This window comes from Canis aureus, chromosome 27 (genome assembly GCF_053574225.1).
Source record: "Canis aureus isolate CA01 chromosome 27, VMU_Caureus_v.1.0, whole genome shotgun sequence".
Lineage (NCBI taxonomy): Eukaryota > Metazoa > Chordata > Mammalia > Carnivora > Canidae > Canis > Canis aureus.
The window spans coordinates 34,385,085-34,399,378 of NC_135637.1; the positions used below are offsets into that span (position 1 = coordinate 34,385,085).

Genomic DNA, 14,294 nt, shown 5'->3' on the forward strand with positions numbered 1-14,294 from the left:
GGTCCCTGAGCCTATCAGGCCACCTCGGCTTTGGTCACGTCAGCCCCCGCGGTCGCGTCCTTCCAGAGCCACCTCGACCCACCGAGGCGTGTCCGCCCACGGGTCTCCCTCAGCGCGGGTCCCCCGGGGCCCCTGGGCCAGCCAGGTCACCTCAGTGCCACGCCTCCACGGCCAGAGGTTCTGCATGCACGTTCTGCTTTGTTCGCGGAGCAGGTTTTCGAAACGCCGCTCCCTCTCGACTCCAGCTGTTTTCCAGCCGGAGCTGGGGGGGAGCCCGCAGCGGCAGCGCCCCCGGCGGCGCACCGCAGCCCAGGAAGGGAGTGGCCGTTACCGCCACCTCCTCCTCCGCCGCCTCTACCTCCTCGCCTCCCCCGCTTCCCCGGCCGCCTCCGCCTCCTCCCGGAACGCGGGAGCGGCGGAGCGCGGCGCACGCCCCGACCGTCACGACCGCGCTCCTGATTGGCCGCGCCGCGCGACGTCACGGGGCGGGCCTGGGCGGCAGCTGAGAGCCAGAGCTCGCGCGTGCGCAGTCCGAGCGCGCTGAGCGGAGGGGGAGGTGGCCGGCCGCTTGTCCCGCGTCCGCCATTTTGTTGCTGTGGCTCTTGGGAACGGGCTGGGCGAAACCGCCCCGGAGGCGCGACGCTCCTGGGAGTCCGGTGCTTCGCGTGGCGGCGGGTATCAGTGCAGAGCCGTGGGGGGCGCGGAGTCGGCGCGTTCCGGGCCAGGAGTGGCTGGAGGCACCCCCGGTACGCCGGGCAGCCCCAGAACCCCGGGGCGGCCTCCGCTGCGGCTCAGCTTCGCCCGCCCCGACCTCGGGCTGTGCCCTGCATTCCCCGGGCCGGCTCCGTCCGTGAGGCGGCCCCGGAGCAGGCGGGCGGCGGCAGAGGATGCTGCGGGCCCGGAGCCGAGACGAAGGTGCTGGCTCGGCCCTCTAAGCGCGCCTCGAGGTGTGCCAAGAGGCCCTTCCTTGGCCGCAGAGCCGTCTGTCGGGCGAAGGCGTCCAGAACAGCCGAGAGCAGCCGCCGCCCCGAGTCGCCGCAGAGCCCCGGCCAGACACCATGTCCTCCGCCAGGTTCGACTCCTCAGACCGCTCCGCCTGGTACATGGGGCCGGTGTCTCGCCAGGAGGCGCAGACCCGGCTGCAGGGCCAGCGCCACGGAATGTTCCTAGTTCGCGATTCCTCCACCTGCCCTGGGGATTATGTGCTGTCGGTGTCCGAGAACTCGCGGGTCTCCCACTACATCATCAACTCGCTGCCCAACCGCCGTTTTAAGATCGGGGACCAGGAGTTTGACCACTTGCCGGCCCTGCTGGAGTTCTACAAGATCCACTACCTGGACACCACCACCCTAATCGAGCCCGCGCCCAGGTACGCGAGCGCCCGCACTCCCCGCGCGCACAGCCCCCCTCGGACCGCGGCGGAGGGTCGAGAACAGCAGGGGCTGGTTCGCGGGGGATCGACCGCCGGGTAGGGGGTGGGGGGAGCGGGATTGAACTCCTTTCACCCCATTCTGAACCAAATTGTTTTCCAGAAGGCATTCTGAACGGAAGGCTAGTGCCAGGGTCTGGGTTGTTGGATGAGGGGATGGGTTTTAAACCTGTGTAACGGCGGTTGCCTGGTTAAAATGCCCGCTTTGTGCCGTTCGTCACATTATCTATTGGGTTATCCTAATCGAGACGTTTTTGTTGTTTTTAAGCCTTTTTTTTTTTTTTTTTTTTTTTTTGAGAATCTCAGGGCAGCTGTGGCGTTCTCCCTCCGTAAAAATGCACGTACACACAACTTTGCACACCGTTCAAGGTTCTTGGGCTCCCTGCTCCAGTTTAAGAACTCTTGGACTGCAGCCTTTGGAATAATCGACAAATGAAAATGCTTGAGCGTTTAGGAACAAAACCTTTCACAGTGAAGTGGCGGAACTATGTAGGATACCTTGGTGCTAAATTTGAATTACCTAGACACCTTTTGTTTTATAACTAACACATTTTATTTTATTTTATTAAAGATTTTATTTACTTATTCATGAGAGACACAGAAAGAGAGAGGCAGAGACACAGGCAGAGGGAGAAGCAGGCTCCATGCAAGGAGCCTAATGTGGGACTCAAACCCGGGAACCCGGGATCACACCCTCAGCCAAAGGCAGGCGCTCAAGCGCTGAGCCACTCAGGCATCCCAACTAACAGAAATTTTAAGAAGAAGATGCATTGGCTTTAGCGAGGACGCATTTTTTGAGTTTTTATTTTATAGTTTACCCCCAGGGTGGACCATTAATAGGCCAGAAATGTATTTGATTATATTCTAAAGAAGAATGAAGCTAGGATGTAAATTACTAAGGAAATTTTTGAGCGATACTTTAATTCTGTCCTAGTTTAATTTTAGGTATACCTTTTGTACATTTGTAAGTTTAATAATTTAAAGCAAGCAGCATTCTCTTTTCTAAGTAAAATGCATTATTTTATTTGATTACTTGCTTTAATTTGTCTTTAGTATTTTTTCACGTTTCTTTTATTTAAATTATGTCAAATTTGAACTGAAGAAATTGCTTGGAATTTTTTTTTTAATAAAAAGTATTTTGCTGTCCATTTTGGTTCTTGAACTTATGTTTAAAAGGAATAGGCTGCCGATATAGATTTTTTTTTTTTTTTGGAATGACCTGTTTCTGATTTTATAGATTTGCTGATAAGATGTTGCACTGAGCTTTAACCATTAAAAGCTATAATAATTAAGGAGCACCCACTGGATGCCTAAGTGTTGCTTCTGTGGAATAAGAGAGAAGAAACAAAGCCATGACAGTATAATGACTATAAGATTAACTGCTGAACTAAATGGACTTTAAAAACTGGGAGAAAGTGATTATAAATCAAATAGTGTTATAACAAAGGCCTAAGCACCAAGAATCTGATTGGTGAAATCTCCAGGTCCCCAAAGATGCTGGTAATTGGAGTTGACGTGGAGCATGGTATATTCTGATATAAGAGGTTGGAGAGAGGGATCCCTGGGTGGCGCAGCGGTTTAGCGCCTGCCTTTGGCCCAGGGCGCGATCCTGGAGACCCGGGATCGATTCCCACGTCGGGCTCCCGGTGCATGGAGCCTGCTTCTCCCTCTGCCTGTGTCTCTGCCTCTCTCTCTCTCTCACTGTGTGCCTATCATAAATAAATTTAAGAAAAAAAAAAAAAAAAAGAGGTTGGAGAGAGTATTAGAACCAACTAAAATGAGATTTTTAATATGTTCAAGTGATTACTTCTCCAACTCATGGAGGTGAATTATATCATTAGTTTCATGCACTAAGCCATGCTATATGTGCAAGGCATTGTGCTTGCTTTGAGGTAACAGGTACTATAATACAGCTGTTTCAGAAGGTGTGAGTAAATGGTTTGATCCCCTTCTAGGGACTAGAGAGAGAGAGAAAGGAATAATGCTGCAGACTAGAGAGAGAAAAAGGAATATGCTGCAGGGGTTCCCGTGACCCAACAAAAACAACTCCACATTTTTCACACATGTGTCTTCCCAGATACCAGACATAACTTTCTGTTATTCCCCACCTTGTTCTTCCCTTAGTGCAGTCCCGCTAGGCAACTCAATTCCTGGTAGCCATTCCTGCGTACCTTCTCATACCTTTGTACCTTTGCTCCAGCTGCCAGGTGGGCTGCTGGCTCTTCAGTTGACTGCCTAACCCTACCCCACTCCTCACCTATTGAAATCTTAGCTGCTGTTCCAGACCCCTCAAATAATGGGGCCTTTCCCTGACCCTCCCACTTACACGCAGCTGTAATTGTTTCTCCTCTTCACTGTCTGCCCCAGGCATGTTGCTGTAATTTAGTTTTTTATTTTCTGCTGGTATCTCAGAGGGCGATCACAATTCTGGTAGAATTAGATGCAGACTGGATTTACTTAATCTTTGAATTGTCTTCCTCAAGCCTGAAATCTGAAGATGGGTTTGATATTTCAGCCTTTGTAGAAAACTAGAGGTGCCATGTAAAGCCTTGGCCAAATGCAAGTCAGTTTAATGCTTCTTCACACCCCAGACAAGATAAATCAAGTGGTTTAGTTTTCTAGGCAGCAAAACTGAGCTCTTAAGGCCAGAGTTTCATACCCCTTAGGTAAAAGTTCATTTTAAAATTTTGCTTAGTGAAAAATTATGACTGTATGACTTCCTCGGAATTTAAGGATTGATGCTTGTTTTCTAGTCTGATCTTGGAATGTTATTGGAATCTAGTCTGTTATTGGAATAACATTTAGTTTTATATATTTTTATAAGGTTTTATTTATTTATTTGAGAGCAAGAGAGAGCATGAGCTGGGGGAGAGGCAGATGGAGAGGGAGATGGAGAGGGAGAGCGGCAGACCTCCCCACTGAGCGAGGAGCCCTATGTGAGGCTGGATCCCAACACCCTGGGATCATGACCCAAGCCGAGAGCAGACATTTAACCGACTGAGCCACCCAGGCACCCCTAATTTTATATATATATATTTTTTTAATTTTATATTTTTATTTAAATATTTACAAGAGTTATATCCCAGTGATAGGGACTGAGAGCAATGAATGTCAGATTGTCTCTATTTTACTGGAAGAGACAAAACTGAAAAGTAGGAAAATAAGTAAAAAATACTTACAAGATTAATAAATACTATGAAGGAAATGAAGCTGAGCAGAGAATATAATAGGAGGGACCTACCTGACGTAGTGTGATCAGAGAGCACAAAGCTACCTAAGGGTAGAGAAGAGGCAAGCCTTGGGAAGGCTTGGGCTAAGAGTGGAGGAAGAGCTTACAGAAAGTCCTGAGATGAGAAAGATAGCCACTGAGTTGGGGGTGTGGTACTTAAATGAAGGAGTGGGGTCTAAGAAGAGTTAAGAGATGTAATGGTCAAGATAAGGAAATTGGATTTTATTTAAAGCACAGTGGGTGGGGGGGATCCCTGGGTGGCTCAGCGGTTTGGTGCCTGCCTTTGGCCCAGGGCCTGATCCTAGAGTCCCGGGATTGAGTCCCACATCGGGCTCCCTGCATGGAGCCTACTTCTCCCTCTGCCTATGTCTTTGCCTTTCTCTCTCTCTCTCTCTCTCTCTGTTTCTCATGAATAAATAAGTAAAATATTTAAAAAAAAAAAAAAAAAGCACAGTGGGTGCCATGGAAGGAGTTTGAAGCAGGGGAGTGGGGTTGTTACAATTATCTGGGTGCAAAATGATGGTGGCTGATGACATATAAGTCACAAGGCTGATGTAGAGGTGTGACTTGGAGGTGCCTGTTTTGGAGTTAAGATTGATGTTACTGACGGGAGGGGGGGTGATGAGGGAAGAGAAAGGAAAAAGCAAAGATGACTTGGTACATTTGTAACTTTGTGTCCTCTCAGTTTGTCTTACTAATTACTTTTTGTATTTGTAGTGTTCCTGTGGTGGGTTTTATTTATTTATTTCTAAAAGATTTATTTATTTGTTTGTTTGTTTGTTTGTTTATTTATTTATTTATGCTAGAGAGAGAGGCAGAGACACAGGAGGAGGGAGAAGCAGGCTCCATGCCGGGAGCCCGATGTGGGACTTGATTCCAGGACTCCAGGATCGTGCCCTGGGCCAAAGTCAGGCGCTAAACTGCTGAGCCACCCAGGGATCCCCACCTGTGGTGGGTTTTAAATTTAACCCCCAAAAAGTGTCATATCCTGTCAGATGGCTTTTGTTGATTTTGAGTGACACTAAAGGATTTTTTTTTTTTTTTTAGATTTTATTTATTTATTCATGAGAGAGACAGAGATGGTGGGGGCAGAGACAGGCAGGGGGAGAAGCAGGCTCCATGCCGGGAACCCGATGCGGGACTCGATCACGGGACTCCAGGATCATGCCCTAAGCCAATGGCAGGTGCTAAACTGTGCTACTTAGGGATCCCCGACACTAAAGGATTCTTTTTCAGCATGTGGGTATAATTTTAAAATTTAATTCTTATTTATTATTATTTTTTAAGATTTTATTTATTCATGAGAGAAGTCAAGATACAGGCATAAGGAGAAGCAGTCTCCCTGATGTGGGACTAGATCCCATGACTCCCGGGATCATGACTTCCAACACTCAACCACTGAGCTACCCAGGTGCTCCTTAAAATTTTATGTTATTTTATTTTATTTATTTATTTTTTAAAGATTTTATTTATTTATTCATGGCAGAGAGAGAGAGAGAGAGAGAGAGAAGTAGGCTCCATGCAGGGAACCCAACGTGGGACTCGATCCCGGGTCTCCAAGATCACACCCCAGGCCGACGGTGGCACTAAACCGCTGAGCAACCGAGGCTGCCCTATTTTATTTGATTTTATGTTATTTATTTATGAGACAAAGCGTGAGTGCTAGGGAGGAGGGAGAGAGGGTCAAGCGGACTCCGTGCTGAGCGGTGAGTCCAACAAGGAGCTTGATCTCAGGACCCTGAGAAAATGACCTGAGCCGAGACCAAGAGTTGGACCCTTAGCCTACTGAGTCACCCAAGCACCCTGGATGTGGGTGTAATTTTTATATTATAATCCATTTGATAAACAACCTGTGGTGGCTTTCCCCTCCTATTTGAGTATAAACATTTATAAATTTAGGGAATCCCTGGGTGGCTCAGCGGTTTAGCGCCTGCCTTTGGCCCAGGGCGCGAACCTGGAGTCCCGGGATCGAGTCCCACGTCAGGCTCCCGGCATGGAGCCTGCTTCTCCCTCCTCCTGTGTCTCTGCCTCTCTCTCTCTTTTCATAAATAAATAAATCTTTAAAAAAAATTATAAATTTAAATTCTAAATTTTAACTAAAGCAAGCGGGACCCTTAGAGAAATTATTTGATTTTGTCAACAGACATTACACATCTTATATACTTGGTAATATGGAACTAACATTGAATCAACAATCCCTATCCCATTGTTGAGAAGATTACTTGAGAAGATTTTTTAAAGGCCATTTCTATGCTATCTACTATGGTAGAGTAGTTGAAAAGGGGTTCCCAGCTTAACCTGAGTGCCCTCCTGTGAAGCAGAAGCCAAGCCCCACATGGACCAGAGGATGCCACGGGCAACATGGTCACACTTCTCCCACATCCCCTGTTCTAAATAATTAAGGGAACTCAAATCTGGACTTTTAAAAGTCCAGAGTGCGGGAGGAGGATTACCAGTAATTTTGATTAGCATAGAATTTAGCATGTAAATAAGCCTTTGATTTTCTTCTTAGGAGTAGCGTAAATCTAAATTTGATTCAGATGAGGTACAAGAACATGGTTATGCTGGGGATGGAAGCTTGCCTAGTTAAGAGTTGTGTTCCCATTGCATGTAAAGTACTGGTAGCCATTTGATTTGTGACTTATTTAAAATTCAAATACAGAGAGTTTTCTTTTTAACCTGAAGAATTGGACTACATTATTTCTAGGTTTCCTTCAGGCTAAAATATTTTAGCTGTTCCTGATAAGTAAAAGGGGACAGTGCTTATTAGTGGGAGTTCAGATTATTTTAGAGTCTGAGCTAAGATCATACCAAGTAAGGTGGGGCCACTAGGCATGTGGCAACTAGTCTGGAATGATGACTGAGAGCATGAGTGGAACAGTGGTGAACTGAAGAGGTTTGGATAGCAAACTAGATGGCATACAGGATTTCTTTGTATAACAGAATTAAATCAGATATAGGGAATTGGAGTACTGAAGTTTTTGTGTTTTCAGAAGGAAAAAAATGGATAGAAACAGGAACGGGAAAAATTTCCCTATGTCTTTGGCATTTTATTTTTATTAGGAATTTCACTATATTGAGCCTACTCTACACCAAAGCCCAATACTAGTCTCAGGGCATATAATGGGAGTAAATGGTTTTAGCCCTTGAGAAGCTCAGTATATTGAACAAGTTAAAAAATAGAATATGTTGGGAGTGTAACAGCAAGGATGATCAATGGAGGAGTCAGGGAAGGCTTGAAAGAGATGAGAAGGAGGTGACAAAAGGTGGTGGCAGTGCCTGCTGGGAAAGGCACAGAGTTAAAATTAATGTGAGTGATGGACAGTGAGGTAGGTAGGAAGAATAATGCTAAATTGTAAAGGGCCTCCTGTGCTTTGTGAATGAGTTTAACAGTAGGAGCTATCTAAAGCTTTTGAGAAGAGAATTGCTATGGCCAGTTTTACTTTTTAGAAACTGTTCTGGTGTGGGATTGGAAAAGAGTCTAGGATGTTAGACTAATTACAGGCTGTTATAGGAGAAGGGATCGTAAGAAGCTGAACTAAGATCACATACTTTGGGACTATAAAGTGGAAATTAGTAGTCTTCCTTCGCTGGGCAATTGCATATAGACGGTAAGGAAAGAAGTATGACTTCAGGGATGATTCAGTGGTGCTTTTAATTGAAAGAATAGAAGAGAATTGATCAGAGTGAGGGGGGATGATTGTTTTCAACAGGGAGACTCTTTGAGATGCTTACTGGAAGCAAAGTTTAGCAATCTGATGGGTTTGTAATTGAGAAGAGAGTTGGCTAAATAATGTAGATTTGGGAGTCTAAACTTAGATGGAATCCACAGAATGAGCAGAAGAGCTGTGGAAGGGAGTGGACAGGCAGCCACAGACAGAGCTGTTAGCACTGGTGTGAATATCTAAGGATGGAAGGGTGAGATCCTTTGTACTCGGTGCTGTTTTTAGCTAATCTTAGAATTGATTCTCTTATGGGTGCCTGGTGACTAAGTTGGTTGAGCATTGGACTCTTGGTTTTAGCTCAGTGTCGGGTTCCCTCTCTTTCTTTAGAAATCTTTCTTTAAAGATTTATTTAAGAAGGAGAGCAGGGTAAGGGAGATAAGCACTCTCTACTGAGTGGGGAGCCTGATGTGGGGCTCAATCTTAGGACCCTGAAATCATGACTTGAGCCGAAATTAAGAGTCAAGAACTTAACCGACTGAGCCACCCAGGTGCCCCAATGAATAAGTCTTTTTTAAAAAAGAATTTATTCTCCTCTATTTTGTGTTGTTTTCAAACTTTTTACTGTGAAATATTTGTGTACATACAAGAGGGTATATAAACATGTACATAATAAGAAAAGTCTTCAATACCCATGTGAGCCCTTTAAAAAGCTAAATTACCAGTACCTTTGAAATTCTCCTCCCAGAAGTTGTATTCCTTCTTTTTGCATGAAGGAAATTTTAAGTTTAGAAGATATTAACGTGGGACACCTGGGTGGCTCAGCGGTTAAGCGTCTGCCTTCAGCTCAGGGCATGATCCTGGAGTCCTGGGATCAAGTCCCACATCGGGCTCCCGCATGGAGCCTGTTTCTCCCTGTACCTGTGTCTCTGCCTCTCTCTCTGTCTCTCTCATGAATAAATAAAATCTTAAAAAAAAAAAAAAAAGATACTAACGCTCAGGTTTAAAGAAAATGTTTTATCATTGCTTTATATGTGAAGCTGAGAGTAGTACTTTTTAGTCTAAAGAGAAGTTCATTGACAGGCCAATATCCAGGTAGTCATCGAGGTCTTCTTACTCAATGTGCTGTGGACTATAGGCACAAGACAGGGAGAAACATGGGTCTTAGAGTATTTGAATGAACTTGGAAACCTCTTTGTATGTAAAATTTATTTTTTTTTAATTTTTTATTTATTATTTATGATAGTCACAGAGAGAGGCAGAGACACAGGCAGAGGGAGAAGCAGGCTCCATGCACCGGGAGCCCGACGTGGGATTCGATCCTGGGTCTCCAGGATCGTGCCCTGGGCCAAAGGCAGGCGCCAAACCACTGTGCCACCCAGGGATCCCTGTATGTAAAATTTAAAGAGGAGTTTACGGGTGCTCTTTTATTTAGTCTTGAGCAAGGCATGTTAAAAATGAGAACAATGAATTGTTCTAATTTTATGTTACATATTACTTTGGGCTGTGGGGACAAGATAATCTGCCCTGGCATCATCATGGTTTCATATCTACAGTGGTACTGATGTGTAATTTGCAGGGAATTTTGGTGGATACATGAGTTGAGGATATGGGGTAGAAGATTTTGAATTTACTTCAGGGATGTGGCTGGAAGATTGATTTGATGTCAATTTTAGGGATATCTGAGCATATACTAAATCAGGAAATGAGCCTCACATTCACTATAGCAATATAATGGTGGAGAAAGTATAAGCCATCGTCCATCTTTGTTAGATTTGCATACATCCCCCTTTACCAGGGAAGTATTGAAAGTTGAAAAGCACTCTCTGCTCTTTTAACCCAGTACTCTAGACAACAAGTTGGCAAACTTTCAGTAAGGGGCCAGATAGTAAATATTTTAGGCTTTGTAGGCCATATAGTCTCTGTCACAATTTCTCAACTATGTCCTGACATCACAAAAGCAATCATAGACAATACTTAAATAAATGAGTTTGGCTGTGTTGTAATAAAACTTTATTTACAAAACCATACAGGAGGCTGAATGGCCCACAGGCCATAGCTTGCAGACTCCTAGGCCAGATTCAGTTTTTGTATAGTGTGCTGACTCCTAGGCCAGATTCAGTTTTTGTATAGTGTGCTGAAGCTAAGAATGGTTTTCATATATTTTTTTAGAGAAGTTTGTCAACCTTAAGGGCCTGGCTAGCAAAGCTCCTGGTCTGTGCTTATAGGAATGAGCAGTGTGCCCCATGAAGTGTGGGGAGGCTAGGAAAGGGAGAGTTTGAACCTTTGGGCCTCTAGTCTTTTTCTGATTTAGAACCAAAATATGTAAGCCTGTCTTCAACAAAATCTTTCAACTCCAAAGGGAGTTAGTCTTCAGCTATTCTCCTGCCCATAACAGAACTCAGTCCTTTCTTTGAGTGCTCCTGACTCTATCCACTTTTGTCAAGGCACCTTAATTACCTGTTGTGCTGTGTTTGCTTTCCAGTCTCTACCTGTGCTAAATTGGCAGTCTTTTAGGAGCAAGAACTCGTTTTTTGTTGTTGTTGTTGTTTTGTTTTTTTTCAAGAACTCGTTTTTAATTGTCTCCTGAGGGTTTTTTTTTTTTTTTTTAAGATTTTATTCATTTATTAGAGACGGGGGGTGGGGGTGCTGGGCAGAGACACAGGCAGAGGGAGAAGTAGGCTCCATGCAGGGAGCCCAATGTGGGACTCCATCCGGGGTCTCCAGGATCACGGGCCGAAGGCGGAGCTAAACTGCTAAGCCACCGGGGCTGCCCAGTCTCCTGAGTTCTTAGTACATAATAAATCTAATGGATACCTGGGCAGTTGAATTTTATAGTGTTTTATAGTATACAGCTGAAGCTATACTAGTAGTGTCCTCGTAATTTATGTTGTAGAACTGCTTTAAACTTTCTAACTATGCAGACAATGAAATACCCTTGGAAGCAGTCTAAGATGGAATTGATTGTGCTTTTATTGTTTTTTAAGATTTATTTATTTATTTATTTATTTATTTATTTATTTATTTATTTATTTATTTATTTATTTATGAATGATAGACATAGAAAAAGAGAGGCAGAGACACAGGAGGAGGGAGAAGCAGGCTCCATGTCGGGAGCCCGATGTGGGACTCGATCCCGGGACTCCAGGACCGCGCCCTGGGCCAAAGGCAGGCACCAAACTGCTGAGCCACCCAGGGATCCCTGATTGTGCTTTTAGTATAGTATCTGAGATTTATGTAGTCCATGAAATAGGGGCAGGGCTTACCTCAGAGAGGGTGGGGGTGGGGAGCTAATTATATGCTTAGTAACAGCCAAGAACTATAGTGCATGTTTCACACATAATCTGACGTTAATCCCCATACACTGAAAAGACATGGGGTTTATTCCTGAGGTTGACTACCTTAGAGGTTATGAGTTGAGTACTCTAGAACTAGACTGCCTCAGTACAAATCTAACCCTATGTTGGCATGTAAGATAGGGATAATCACAGGATTGTGAGAGGATGAAGTAATTTAACATCTGTATAGACTACAAACAGTGCCTGGCATAGGTAGTAAGTGTCAACTCTATTGCTCCTCCTGCTACTTACTACTCCTGCTCTTTTTTAAATGTATTGATATTAAGCAGTTTGCCCCTCAGTTACCATGTTGTTAATAAGCAATAAAATCTTAGAGGTTGTATTTATTTGTTTATTTATTTAATAAGATTTTATTTATTCAAGAGAGAGGCAGAGACATAGGCAGAGGGAGAAGTAGGCTCCATGCAGGAGCCTGATGTGGGACTCGATTCCAGGACCCCAGGATCACACCCTGGGCCAAAGACAGGCGCTAAACTGCTGAGCCACTCAGGCATCCCGATCTTAGAGGGTTTTTTTTTTTTGTTTTTTTTTTTCTTTTTTTTTTAAGATTTTATTTATTCATGAGGCGGGGGGGGCAGAGGCAGAGGGAGAAGCAGGCTCCATGCAATGAGCCTGATGTGGGATTTGATCCTGGGTCTCCAGGATCACGCCCTGGGCTGAAGGCAGGCACTTAACTGCTGAGCCTCCCAGGAATCCCCCGATCTTAGAGGTTTTAAATCAAGCTCCTAATCACCATGGCATGGTACATCTACTGCTATTAATTCAGTAGTCAGTATACTATATTAAGCTAGTCATTTATACTTAAAAAGATGTAAGTTTTGCCTTTTGGAAAGTAGTGTGGCAGTGTGTATCAAGGACCATAAAAACGTCCCTGTTCTTTAATCTGGAAATCTAGGCTTTTTTTTTTCTTAAGATTTTGTTTATTCATAAGAGACACAGGCGTAGGCAGAGGGAGAAGCAGGCTTCTCGCAAAGGAGCCCAATGAAGGACTTGATTCCGGAACTCTGGGATCATAATTGAGCCAAAGGCAGATACTCAACTACTGAGCCACCAGGTGTCCCTGGAAATCTAGGCTTTACAAAAAATCTAATATCGAGGGACACCAGAGTGGTTCAGTCGGTTGGGCATCTGACCCTTGATTTGACTCAGGCCATGATCTCAGGATGGTGGGCATAGAGCCTGCTAAGATTATCTTCTGGAGCTCCTGGGTGGCTCTATTGGTTAAGCATCTGCCTTCAGCTCAGGTCATGATCCCAGGGTCCTGAGATTGAGCCCCACTTTGGGCTCCCTGCTCAGCGGGGAGCCTGCTTCTCCTCCTTTCTTCTGCCATCCCCCCTGCTTGTGCTGTCTTTATGTCAAATAAATAAATAATAAGATAAAAAATAAAGTCAATAATGCTAGTATTTAAGAAAAAGATTCTCTCCCTCTGCCCCTCCCTCTCTTAAAAAATCGAATATGAGAAACTTTTTTAAAGATTTTATTCATGAGAGACACAGGGCAGGGGTGGGGGGGGCAGGCTCCGCACGGGGAGCCTGATGCAGTACTTGAACCTCCAACCCCAGGATCACGCCCTGAGCCAAAGGCAGACGCTCAACCGCTGAGCCACCCAGGTGTCCCTATGGTGGCACTTTTTATGAAGGAAAAAAAAATACACAAACATAAAACGATCACGTTATTATATGAAGTAACTTTTTAGATCATTAATTAAAGGAAAGAAAGAGTGGCCATGAGCTAATAGACGACAAAGCAGGGGCACCTGGGTGGCTTCGTCAGCTCAGATCATGATCCAGAGTCCTGGGATCGAAGCCTAAGTTGGGTTTCTGACTCAGTGGGAGACTGCTTGAGGATTCTCTTACTCCTTCTGCTCCTCCATTCACTCGCATGGTGTGTGTCTCTCTTTCTCTCTCTCTCTCTCTCTCTTTCTGTGTGACTATCATAAATAAATAAAAATTTAAAAAAACGATTATTTTTTGAGAGAGAGAGAGAGGCAGAGACATAGGCAGAGGGAGAAGCAGGCTCCATGCACCGGGAGCCCGACGTGGGATTCGATCCTGGGTCTCCAGGATCGCGCCCTGGGCCAAAGGCAGGCGCTAAACCGCTGCGCCACCCAGGGATCCCTCAAAAAATAATCTTTAAAAAAAAAAAAGATAAATCGGAAACCATAGTCGGTGGTTAAACAGGCATTTCCTATCCTAGCTTACTCTCAAGGCTACTCTAGATTTAGGCCCTGTTGGTGGTACTGCAAGCTGAGTCACTTCAGAGGTGCAGGCTCTTTGGGTGAAGCCCAGAGTTTGTTACTCTGGTGTAGATTCTGTACTTTAGAAAAGTTAAGGTGTGGGAGGGAGCTAATGGTAAGACAGTTTATTTTCCCCAAAGCTGGTACATTTGCAACTTCTTAAAACATTTCTTAGGTGAAGAGAGACCTCTATAGTTCTTTTCCAAAAGAGGCATTACAGATGGGGTATTAGAGGAGAGCAGAGACTGCACTCCTAGAACTATCTCTGGGAGGGCATTCTGCAGCTTTGTTGGCCAATACATGTTGATCTCTTGAGCACAGCAGAGGCGTGTGGTGGTGTCTGTGGACTGATGCTTTCTTGCCTGTGAATTCTGCAGTG

The 14,294-nt window shown here is 44.9% G+C and overlaps 1 protein-coding gene across 2 annotated transcripts in view; it reads left to right on the top strand.

The window, feature by feature from the left end:
- Positions 1 to 518: 518 nt before the first annotated feature.
- Positions 519 to 14,294, top strand: part of CRKL (CRK like proto-oncogene, adaptor protein) — a 40,673-nt gene continuing 26,897 nt past the window's right edge. Inside the window, exon 1 of one of the 2 annotated variants that reach the window (XM_077874639.1) lies at positions 519 to 1,369. In XM_077874639.1, the coding sequence (XP_077730765.1) occupies positions 1,059 to 1,369 (311 nt within the window). In that variant the 5' untranslated portion in view covers positions 519 to 1,058. The remainder of the gene's footprint in view (positions 1,370 to 14,294) is intronic. The other variant, XM_077874638.1, reaches the window with a different exon arrangement.